This window comes from Anguilla rostrata, chromosome 6 (assembly GCF_018555375.3).
Source record: "Anguilla rostrata isolate EN2019 chromosome 6, ASM1855537v3, whole genome shotgun sequence".
In the NCBI taxonomy this organism is placed as follows: domain Eukaryota; kingdom Metazoa; phylum Chordata; class Actinopteri; order Anguilliformes; family Anguillidae; genus Anguilla; species Anguilla rostrata.
In genome coordinates, this window is record NC_057938.1 from 55,230,575 (window position 1) to 55,243,284 (window position 12,710).

General features: G+C 52.7%; 1 protein-coding gene across 1 annotated transcript in view; it reads right to left on the bottom strand.

Moving 5' to 3' along the window:
- Nucleotides 1-12,710, bottom strand: part of asxl2 (ASXL transcriptional regulator 2) — a 65,395-nt gene that overhangs the window by 25,211 nt on the left and 27,474 nt on the right. Inside the window, exons 4-6 of the mRNA XM_064341259.1 lie at nucleotides 9,095-9,198; nucleotides 3,295-3,413; nucleotides 535-670 (exon numbers count right to left, since the gene is read on the bottom strand). Of these exons, the coding sequence (XP_064197329.1) occupies nucleotides 535-670; nucleotides 3,295-3,413; nucleotides 9,095-9,198 (359 nt within the window). The remainder of the gene's footprint in view (nucleotides 1-534; nucleotides 671-3,294; nucleotides 3,414-9,094; nucleotides 9,199-12,710) is intronic.

Consider the following 12,710-nt stretch of genomic DNA (forward strand, 5'->3'; position numbering starts at 1 on the left):
AGAGAGACCTTCTGTGGTCAGGTTTAAAATCCCACTCACACAGTGCCGGTTGTTCGCAGTGTTCCAAAGGTTAGCCTAAAGAGCTTTAAGTTAGACAGCCCTCTGCAATCATCCTTGAAAAAAAAAAAAAAGATAAAAAACAAAAAACAAATGCAGATAAAATGAGCGCCAGTAGCAGGGCGCTACATCGAAGCGTCGGACACGACAGGAGAACAAACTACTGACACCGACACAGCAGACACTGTGTGCCAGCCAAGTCTCCCAGTGCCCCCCAACCAACCGCCTCTCCCCTCAGCCCCCCACCCCAAGACACGTACTTATAAAACATCAGAGGGGGAGTGAAACAACATCATGTACAAAAGCAAGCGGGGGGGAGCTCAGAATAGACCCCCCCCCACCACCACCATTGCTGAGTTTCAGATGTTATTTCTGTGCATTTGCATACGAGCGTAGCTCTCTCTCTCACACCCAACCCACCCCCCCCAACGCCCCCCGCCCACTGCCGCCACGCCCCCCACCCCACCCAAAACGTACCGGTCTTGGCGCTGCTGGTGGGGTCGGCCATCTCTTTGGCCCTCTTCAGGACCAGCTGGGAGGAAGAGGAGGAGGAGGAAGAGGAGGAAGCGGAAATCCCGACCTGCCGCCGCTGGTTCCTCTGCTGCATCAGGGCCTACAGGAGCGAGCGAGCGCACGCCAGAGAAAGAAAGGAGGAGAGGAGAGAGAGAGAGAGGGAAGGGAAGAGAGAGAGAGAGGGAGACGATATGTAAATGATCCATGGCTCTGTAGAGAAAACCAGCTGCAAGCGGCTCTTTCTCTTCTGTTTATTTGTCGTTATTGTTTTTTTTTCTCGTTCCCTCCTTCTCCGCTCGTGTCTCGGCGCACCTGGCGAACGCGTGGAGAGAGGGGGCCGCCACCGATCCGCCGAGGACACACCTGCACACCTGCCCCCCCCCCCCAATAACCGCGAGACGCGAAACTGATCGCGGTGTTTTCATAACATAAAACAGGCAACCCTCCACCTCAACCACCAAGATAAAGACATGCACACACACACGCACGTACACACGCACGTACAAACACACATACACACACACACACATACTCGCACACACACGTGTGTACCCACATACACGCACACATACACACACATACTCGCACACACATACACACACACACACGCACACACATACTCGCACACACATACACACACACACACACACACGCACACACGCACACACATACACACATACACACACACACACACACACAAGCAACACACACACATACACCACTCGCCAGACACACACACACGCGCACCCACAAACAAGCAACAGGGACCACACACGCACACATCAACAACACACATATCACACCACACATCACAGCTTTGCGTAGAACACACACACGCACGCAAACACACACACGCGCCCCAGATGGGAGAGGCCTTACAGTCAGCTTTGCGTGAACGAGAGAGAGAGATCTGTCCTCTAACCGAACAGAGCCAAAGGACGGTAGCATCCCTTAAAGGGCTTTTGCTGCAGATAAACAGGTAGTCTGGGTCCTTTTAAAACATACAAAGCTAAAGGATGAAAGAGGATTTAGCACACTCCGCGTTAGCGGCACCGTACGTACAGGGGCGGCAGTGTAGTATAACAGGTAAGGAGTTGGTCTTGTAACCTAAAGGTCACAAGTTCACTTCCCAGGCAGGACACTGCTGTTGAACCCTTGAACAAGGCACTTAACCAGCAGTCCTTCAGTATATATCCAGATGTTTAAATGGATGCAGTGTAAATGCTGTGTAAAAAAAGCTGTGTAAGTCGCTCTGGATAAGAGTGTCTTGCTAAATGCCTGTAATAATAGTAATAATAATGTACGACAGTCGTGCATTAAGGCGACCTTTTCTGACGACGTCGCAGAGGGGACAGCCTGGCGGTATTTAAGACGCACGCGCTGAAACCAGCCGGCCATCGAGGAGACCGCCAACGCCTCAGACGAGCTGTGAGTTCAGAGAAGCGCTCGAGTCCAAATATAAACGACAGAGAGGAGGAAGTGTGCGCTGGCACACGCCGGCCGCACAGACTGCGGCATCAGGAAGTGGCACTGAGGGGAAGAAGGCTGCGCTCACATCAGGCCGCAGTGGTGCTCTCCATTAAACTAAACCTTCCGTCCTGTTTGAGAAATCTAAAAAAGTATTCCTTCGGATGATTCTCGTTGTTGGTTGACAAATATTTTGCTCATTGGGTAAATGAACCCAAAACAGAACTGAGTCATCAGAACAGAAATGCAATCGAGCTTCCAAGAAATATGAATCGGCACACACCAACAAACACGCAACAAGTGCACAGACACACACCCACTCACCCTCTCACCCTCTCACTCTCTCACTCTCTCACTCTCTCACTCTCTCACTCTCTCACTCTCTCACTCTCTATCTCTCTATCTCTCTATCTCTCTCACTCTCTCTCTCACTCACTCACTCACTCACTCACTCACTCACTCACTCACCCTCTCACTCTCTCACTCACTCACTCTCTCACTGCTGTCGGCTCTCAGTAGCTGCTGGAGTAATGATAAATGTATTTGACGGTGCGATGCGGCCGTTTCTGTGGCCCTGTGGTCAACCAGAGGCCTGCCGAGGCAAAATAGCTGATTTTTATCCCTTCTTTCCTCCAGGAGAAACAAAACACTGTAGTTACAAAAAAAAAAGAGAGAAAGGAAAAGAAAAAAGAGAGAGGTGGAGTCAATTGCACGTGAAATGGAAGAGGAGTGCAGATGAGAGTTATCTCTGTGGAACAGGCGGGGTGGGGGGGGGGGCACAGCGGGGGAGGGGGGCATAGGAGGACAGCAGCCATTAAGCTGAGCTGGATGCTATCCCAGAATCCCACAGCACGGGCCCACAGCTTTGTAATGCACGGCAACATAGCCCACGCGACAGGAAAGCAGGAGCAGTTGGGCCGAGTGAATCACAGAAGACCTGAGATGCACCGTCAGCTGATCTCTGGAAAATTTTAAAACATGTAAATACTATAGTCTATATTCATAAAGCGTATCAGAGTAGGATAGGATCAGGCTGTCCCTGCGTCCCTTTATGAGCTGAAAGGCAAACGCTGGTTGAGTTGATTGGGGTGAGCTGTGAGGGAGCAGGATGGCCTGATTGGGGAGCCGAGAGGCTGGGCCCATGATGGGACCAGAGCTGGGCCCTGATTGGGCGAGCCGCAGATGGCCGGGCCCCTGATTGGGTGAGCCGTAGAGTGCTGGGCCCCTGATTGGTGGCCCGCGGCGGTTTGCGCGTACCTGTTTGAGGGCCTTCTTGCTGTGCTTCTGGGAGGGGGAGATGATTTTGGCGGCTGGAACGGACGGCGAGGTGCAGCGGGACTGAGGTGAGGCCGGCTGGGACTGCAGCTTGGAGGCCACTGTGGAGCGAACAGAGAGAGAGCGATAACCTACCCACAATGCCCTGAGAGAGCGATAACCTACCCACAATGCCCTGGGAGAGCGTTAACCTACCCACAATGCCCTGAGAGAGCGATAACCTACCCACAATGCCCTGAGAGAGCGATAACCTACCGACAATGCCCTGAGAGAGCGTTAACCTACCCACAATGCCCTGGGAGAGCGTTAACCTACCCACAATGCCCTGAGAGAGCGATAACCTACCCACAATGCCCTGGGAGAGCGTTAACCTACCCACAATGCACTGAGAGAGCGTTAACCTACCCACAATGCACTGAGAGGCCGTTAACCTACCCACAATGCCCTGGGAGACTGTTTACCTACCCACAATGCCGGGAGAGGTTAAACCTACCCACAATGCACTGAGAGACCGTTAACCTACCCACAATGCACTGAGAGAGCGATAACCAACCCACAATGCCCGGGGAGACCGTTAACCTACCCACAATGCCCTGGGAGAGCGATAACCTACCCACAATGCCCTGGGAGAGCGTTAACCTACCCACAATGCACTGAGAGACCGTTAACCTACCCACAATGCCCTGGGAGAGCGTTAACCTACCCACAATGCCCTGGGACAGCGTTAACCTACCCACAATGCCCTGGGAGAGCGTTAACCTACCCACAATGCCCTGGGAGACCGTTAACCTACACACAATGCCCTGAGAGAGCGATAACCTACCCACAATGCCCCGGGAGAGCATTAACCAGGGCGCGAAATCTACCCATAATGCCCTGAGAGACCATTAACCAGGGTGTGAAAGGTGTTCTAAAATGTGACACCTGACATTCTTCACGCAACGCAAGCTGCAGTGTCAAGCGTTGCAGCAAGGGGGCGTTACAGCAGGCAACAACAGGACAGAGCCGTCTTCTTCCATTTGTGCTTTCTTCCGCTCTGTGCTCACTGCTGTCCTGGATCGCCCCCTTGAGGACTGGGGTTTATTAGCTCCACAGGGACATGGGAACGCGCGTTGGGTGTGCACAGCCGGGCCGTGTGTTTGCAGTGTCGGATCGGCAGGGTCGTTTGCGTTCGCGTACGTGCGTAGGGTACGTTTCGGGCCCTACAGGCAGAGACGGGATCAGAGAACAGAAGGAGCGAAGAGTCGAGCGTCAGCCATGCTGTGGCCCGCGCCTCACCGTCTCCCTCTCTCCCACCTCCCCGCCCGCGAGGACCTGTTCCCAGGCCAACATCGTCATGGGAACCGTTTGGTTCTAATTATTTTTCACAACCTTTGTAAAAAGGGGCGGGGTGGGGGGGGGGGTGGGGTAAGCCATTTTAACGCGGATTCGCAAAACCCTTTAACACGATTTGAGCTGCTTACAGGGACAACAACACGCACAACAGAATTAAAAAAAATAATAATAACTCAAATAAAACCTGTGGAATGGACGAGAAAAACGTTCATTCGCGCAGCGGCAGGGAGGGGAAAACGAGGCAGATTTAGCGCTGCGGCTAATGAGAGAGAAACGGGACGAAACGAAAACAGCGTTTGTGAGAACCATAACAAGCCCCTGGGGAGTTTCTTCTGTTAGTTCAGACAAACCCCACGTTTTCAATGTTAAAAACAGAGGTGTCGACTGAGTGTACTTATTAAAGATCCCATGAATCCGTGACGAAGACTGGGGCTTATCCCTTAAAATTCCTGACCCAAAATTCCAATTCCATTTTAATTTCCTGGCGCAAAATTGCATATAGAGATCAATAGGTGGACAGGACGTCACTGACATAGATAAACACATAATTATCTAAGTCGGTGTTCTAGAACTCCGTTGCTGTCGGTCACCGGCAGCGATTGTGACATCAGCGTTGGAATGTTCAGCTAAGAACATTCTAATCACGTATTTGTGACCTCACACCTTAAAGGGTTAAAACCCTCAATTACATCATCACCCTTTGAGGGGGAACGTCATTCATAATCCACTGTGTGCGTGTATGGCGTGTAATCTACAAACAGTACCATCCATCTATCTGAACATTTAAAAATGAATTCCAATGGCGGGTGAAATGAGTAGCACTGTACGCACTCGAGACAACACGCCCAATAAATTCTCAGAATGACTCAAGGTAGAAGGACGAAGTGGCAGCGCTCGATCTGAATGTGTCCCCGTTCATTACATTCGAGCTCCTGAAAGCGTAACCCAGCGCACCCACTGAGATTCAGCATCTCAGGCGGCAGTGCCAAACACAAACACCAGCGCCTCACGCTCCAGCCTCTGCAGAGGAGGTGTCTGAGAGTAACTGGGCGCGCTCGGGCTGATAGCGGATGACTGTGAGGTGCCCTTTAGCTAATGCACCCGATCTGGCTACAGCGCGCGGGTCGCCCAGGCCATTATTTCCGTTCTTCTTCTTTTTTCCGTCATCTCCAACGCTCTCATTCACTTCCCACGCTGCCCCATTTAAAAAAAATTTTTATGTGCCGTTATTAAACCTTTTGTGTCTCTGCTTCACGTCTGTTTGGGCTGCGTGAGATACCAATAAAGCCAGACTGTGGGGACTGACAGGAGGGGGAGCTCAGACCCTGAGGTTTACACAGCGACTCGGTGCTCCATAACCATTCATTCTGCTTCCCTGACACCCGGATCAACGCTTGAACCTGGATTTGAACCTGCAACCCACCAGCTGTGCATGGATTTGAACCTGCAAACCCACCAGCCGTGAGGACAGTCACTTTTTGTGCCAGCTCTGTATCTGTAAGCTGTTTGCTCGTTTTGCAGATGCTCGTTTGATGCATTTTCACATGTTAAAATACTGAAGGATAGAAGCGGCCCAAATGAAGCATCGCCTCAAATAGATTGTCTCTGTGGCAGTGTTCTTTTAGACTTGCTCGCTGATGACATAGGAGACCCCTTTCGTATTGCAGAGCGGCAGATCCAGGGTACTGTGTGTTCCGTGTGAAATTGGCCACATGCTTTATTTGAGTCACATTTAACCACCAAGCAGACGAAACAGCGTTTCGAAAGCGTACGAGGCTCAGCAGTGCCAGGTGTCAGAGGGGTGCACAGCTGAGGATGATTTCCGTGCGCGGGTTTCGCATCTATGCAGAAACGAAAACAGACGGCTCAGAAAACAGAACGCTCGCTTTCAAAAACAAAACAAAACAAAACAGAACTCTGAAACCCGCAGTTCGCACCTGCCAAACGCACGAGTCGGGATTTGAGTTTAAGAGGTTAAACAAAGCCGGAGAAATTTAAGCTCGCAGGTGGAAGGCTACGAATTCACAACTCAGCCGCGACTTTGCGCCTGGATTCCGATTTGGGTTTTGGACCCTTTTTAAACCCGGTCAAGCGATTAACCGATTTTAAAAAGCTGCACCTGGTCCCTGGTTCCTGGTCTCTGGGCTCCACGGGCTCGGTGTACGGTTCGGAGTTTCATTTCTGGCGGAACGCAGTTTAGAACCCGTGACATCATCGCCCGCGTCGACACATCGTCGGGCGTGTGGTTAGCACGGCGCAGTTAGCGTCGCGCGGTTAGTGTCGCGCGTTTGCGTCGGTGAAGAGAGCGAGCGTTTGGGGCGAGCCGCGGCGATATCTGCTGACGCTTCCATCGCTCCACCCCCCACCCCCTGCACCCCACCCCCACCCCCACCCCCTCACGACACAGCACCATTCTGCCCCTGTGCTCACCGGGCACCAAATTACTCCAAAATCACAAACAGCCGCGAGCTCTCCGTCACAAAAAAAACACTAACAAAAAAACACAAAAGGGAAAAGTGCAGAACTCTAATCTGCTCGAGAATTTAATGATTAATCCCCATCAAGCTTTCAGAGGGAGCCTCTGTTTTCTGATTAATCTTCCCCCTGATGTGTCAGAGCCTGCAGTATCCGCGCGGCAGACGCTACAGATATTAATATATTCATCCTTCGCGTGTCGTCCACCGGCTCTTCAAAATGAACCTCGCTCTTAAAAAAATCACCCGGGGGGGGCCGTTTCCCGAACGCGCTACCGAGACAGGAAAATAAAAATAAGTAAAAACAAGTAAGTAAAAAGAGAAGATGGAGGCGCTTTTGATCGAGCGGCGGCGGCGGCGGCTGCACTTACGTGAGAGGAGCGCGGCGGCGTCCTGCCGATGGAGCTTTTTGAGCCGCGCGCGCTGGCACGGGCGTCTCTCCCGCTCGCGCGCCGCGCAGCCGCCGCTGCCGCCGCCGCCAACGTCCTCGGCCCGCCGCTCGGGGCTAGCTGCTCGGCGCTCGGGGCTAGCTCCTCGGCGCTGCTCTCTCTGCCGGTGCATCGGTCGGTCGAGCTCCACGCAGGCCGGCGTGCAGACGGGCCGTCGGGGCCGGGCGGAGACCTCCCTCTCCGCGTATTTATTTTTTATTTTCGCTTCTTCCGGCCGCTCCCGTCGCCCGCTTTCGAAGCGAAGTTCGTATTTTGTCGAACGGGCGAGCCCTTTCTTTTTTTTCTTTTCTTTCTTTTTTCTTTTTTAAATTAAAAATTCGGAGGCTGCTGCAGATAAGGAAGTGGTCACAGATGTTATCGAGGCCTTCTTCCTGTTTCTGGGGGTGTCTGCGCTGAAGAAACACTGACTAACGAAACAGAAAAAACTGCGAACGCGCTGGAGAAGACGCGTATGGGAGACGAGCGCTCTGAACTCGGCAGGAAGAGGTGCGTGAACACAGAAAAAAAGCGTGTGAACTGCAATGAACTCACAGCCCGCAACAACAGCAGCCTTCGCTACCCCCCACTGGCACCCTCTGGGGCAGTTTGGTACAACTGGGTGTGGTTTGGTGCAGTTGCTGTATTTTGTTTCTACAGCATTCTGATGGAGTTTGGTATAGTATGGTGGTGCGGTGAGTTGGTGCAGCTGGTGTTGTTTGCTAGTGCAGCTGGGGGACTGCAGAGTGACTGCGCAGCTCAGCTGGGGGACTGCAGAGAGACTGCGCAGCTCAGCTGGGGGACTGCAGAGATACTGTGCAGCTCAGCTGGGGGACTGCAGAGTGACTGCGCAGCTCAGCTGGGGGACTGCAGTGTGACTGCGCAGCTCAGCTGGGGGACTGCAGTGTGACTGCGCAGCTGGTCCCCACAAGTCCTTCAGGTCCCCACAAGTCCTCCTTTCTTCAAAACCACCCGGGTTTTCTGTACATTTGATTTCAACAATGGAGAGACGGAACTTTCATCGTTTAGAAGGCGGAGTTTAGAATCCGGTTCGTCTGCAGAATCCGTGATGTCGCTCCTTACACCCAGTCAGCATTTTTTGCTCTCAGCTACACTTTTAAAAGTTTGATTAATCTGAACAGTCATAAATTTTGGGGAGGAACAATTTCATAGAAGATAAACCGAGTTTTGGCGATTGTGCCCTCTCATTCATAAATCTCTGGGATGAGACGCATTGCTGCGGATCGATGGGTTGCATTGTTCTCCCACTGTAACTGTGCGAAGAACTACATACGCTCTTCTCTGGTGATATATGCCACAACAACACAGATAGGACAGCACAGCCACAGATCCATTGCCTAATGCCCCCAGTGGCTCAACATGGAATTGCAGCACAATGTCCACCACAGTTGGGGATATCACTTAAGGTGGATGTTCTCGTGCCGACCGTGATCTCCGCTACACTTGGGTGGGGATTTTTGGATGTTTGGGAAGTACCCCATTTCGTAGGTGGGGTGGGGTGGGGGGTAGGGGGGGGCGCACTCTTACCTCTCCTCCTCCACTTGCCCCTCTGGCCCTCCTTGCTGTTGGCGTTGTTCCCGTTCTCCGTGCTCTCTGCGAACTCGAAGCGGACGCCCGCTGCCTCTCCGAGCCTGTCACCTCCACAAGCACCTTCGACTGTCGCAACTCGTCCATCTGTATACGCCAACACCACCACACACACACACACACACACACACACAACCTATTACTGTACCAATACACCACCAACACACACACACACACCCTATTACTGTACCAATACACCACCAACACACACACACACACCCTATTACTGTACCAATACACCACCAACACACACACATACACTCACTCAACCACCTACCGATAAGCAACCAACACACACACACACCACTTTATTTTTATTTTCATTCCTACGGTGAATATGTTACATTGTTTCTTGCAGGGTTGGGATCAATTCCCATTTGCAACTGAATTTTAAAAATGATAATATACGGTAATGTAATGTTGCAAGGATTTTTTTTCCAGTTCAGTTCATTAATTGAATTTCAATTAATTTAGTGAAGTGACTTAAAAGAGAAACGCCATTGACCCCCCCAGCCCTGGCTTAATAACGCGGGTAATTAGCGAGCAATTAGTTACTAATGACGACGGGCCGTCGCAGGGTGCTAGAACATCCACAGGCAGCGTTCCAGCGGGCTGCCTCTGCAGACGGTCTCAGGGATTTCTCAAAAACGCCACGTCCCACTCCCAGGGAGGCGCCAAGGCCCTAACCACAGCCCCGCCAAACTCCTCTCTGAGAGCCTGCTCCCTCTGAGCCAGGAGGAGCAGGAGCAGGAGTAGGAGGAGCAGGAGGCGGTGGTGATGAAGGAGCAGAAGTAGGAGGAGGAGCAGGAGGAGCACGAGTAGGAGGAGGAGCAGGAGGAGGTGGTGAAGCAGGAGCAGGAGTAGGAGGAGGAGCAGGAGGAGCACGAGTAGGAGGAGCAGTAGGCGGTGGTGACGAAGGAGCAGGAGTAGGTGGAGGAGGTGGATCAGGAGGAGAATGATGTGGAGAAGGCAGAAGAAGCAGAAGGTGGTGGAGGAGGTGTGGGAGGAAGAGGAGGAGCAGGACAAGGATGAAAAGCAGGAGGAGGTGCAGTAGGAGGATGCAGTGGAGGAAGATGAGAAGCAGGAGGTGGTCCCACCCCCGGGTTTTCCAATCCGAAACATGGCAGTGCCAACAGTGGGCAACAGCCACGCACGACGATGAGGATTTTAAGGCATCAGAGACAGCTGACTCATCACACAACAGCGACCCCTGCTGGTTCATCTGAAGCTACACATGAAGTGTCCTCGTCTGACTCACGTCAGTACAAACCTGATCCCAGGGGGCGTTGTGCGTGTGGATGGGGGGTTGTGTGTGTGGGGGCAGGGGGGGTTGTGTGTATGGGGGCAGGGGGGGTAGTGTGTATAGGCAGGGGGGGCCGATAGCAGAACAGATCACAGACTGGGGGAGGTTCAGCCGTGAATTCATGACATACTAATGGTTCGTTCTTTTCAATCAATTACACTGTCCGGTCGGGAGCACGAATTGGGCCTGTAAAAATAATTTGAAACCCGGGGCCTCTGGCAACGCTGCTAGCGAACTGCAGCGGGACGAGAAGCAGCAATTGGCCTTTTACACCTCCGACAACGAGCCACACTCCTCAAAGCGTTCCTCTGGCAGGTGAGCGAGTCTGGGCCCCGCCACGCATCGAGTTCTGCGAGACAAATCCGGCCGTCCGCCGCGGTGGAAACGGCGATCGATATCGCAGCGGTTTTTATACGAGGGGGGGGGGGGGAACGTTTTGGCTCGGGGGCGGCCGCCAGGACAGGCCGCGCCTCGAACCCTCGTCCTGAACGGGGGCCAGGATTGATTTCATCATTTCGGGCCAGAGAACCGGTCCCAGGGCGGTTCGGCCTAACCCGGCCCGATCAATACTCCGTCTGGGCGCCCGAAACCCCGAAGCCCTCATTGCATCATTTGATGGGACGATCGATTCGGAAATGTTCCGCACTTCAGTTCCCCAGCCCCCCCCCCATCCCCACCCCCCCCCACCCCCACCGCCGTATATATAAATAAAGTGTCCGTGTCACTGGGTCTGTCTCTCCGAAAGAGTAGAAAAAGACTTAAACGCTCCCGGGGGTGATTATGGAGCGGGTCGCGCCCCGTCTCGAAGCTCGTCGCCCTGAAGAGAGGGGGCTGCGGTTCCCGCCAAAAATAACAGCGGGGCCAATCGCTTCAGCCGAGCGGTCTCCAGGGGCAACCAGACAGAACCAATCAGGAGGTGGGCAAAAATCCCACTACTGCTCGTCTTGTGTGTGTCAGAGAGAGAGAGAGAGAGAGAGAGAAAGAGAGAGAAAGAGAGAGAAGGAGGGAGAGAGGGGGAGCGGGAGAGAGAGAGACTTTGACTTTTAAGTTCCTGTTATTAATAATAATAATAATAAAAAGAAAAAGCAATATCCCCAGAGAGAGTGAGAGAGAGATTTAACTGCAGTGACTTTCACATTGAATACGCGGCCGGCCCGTTTTGGTAACCTGCCAAAGATCATCGTTTGGACAAGACGTTTAAACGGAGGTCCCGGCCCGCCGCGGTGATTAAATCTCCCAGGGCTGTTCCTCAGAAGAGCGGGGGCGCTGACCCCCGCTGTCCCGCTCAAACCCCCACCTGCCAAAACAAACTGCCTCTCTACAAACCGGCCGCCCAATCGCTCCCCTGGGCCCCCTGCGATCTGATTGGTTAAACAATCCCTTCTGTCGCCGCCCCTCTTCGATTCCCCAGCTGATCACTGCATATGAGAAATGAGTTCCGATCATATCTGAACCAATCAAATGCTTAAAAACCCCACCCCCTCCCATTCAAAAAAAAAAAAAAGAAAAGAAAATCTTGGCTGTTCTTCGTACGTCTAGACCGAGGGTTTTACGATGCTATTCTCGGTACCCATAACCCAAGTGTGTTTTCTTTCTCCCCCAAGCAGCCAATCCCAGCCAAAGTACCTGATGCAGCCAATCCCACACCCTTAATCGATCCAGTCTAGCCCCTGCCTCCCATCTCTCCGGTTATTAATTATTAAGAGAGAGACCAGTCAGGAGGAGCGTTTGAGAAATGTCAGAACCCCTGTAAGAGTGAACTTCCTGTTCAGGTCAGGACACGATCGCTCAGAGACATTAGCAGAATGTTCTGCCGGCTGAAATGGCTTCTGGTCCAGAAGCTGTTTGAGAAGGCGTGGCCACAGGGGGCAGCACCGTTCCACTATGGCACGCCCCCTAAATACAACGCAGCTCACCATCGCTAAGGTAGGGGAGCGTTTTCTGGTGGTTTTTAGGAGTGTTCCCCCCCCCCCACCTTGGAGTCTGAGAGCACATCTCTGTTTATCCTGCAGTAGGAGAAAGTTTGGATGAGGAGGAAAGGGGGGGTGGGGGGGGCTGGGTTGACTCCCATTATCTGGGCCGAACAGAATTTCATCTTTTTTCCGCACTGCGTTGAAATCGCACAAAAAAAAAAGTGGTTTGGTCCTGGCTTTATATCAGCTTATCGCAGAGGAAAATTTGGCTGGAGAGACTGCGTGGAGGAGAGCAATCCAGCATGGCGGTGGGGCTCGCTCTCTCTATCCTTCGCTCTCC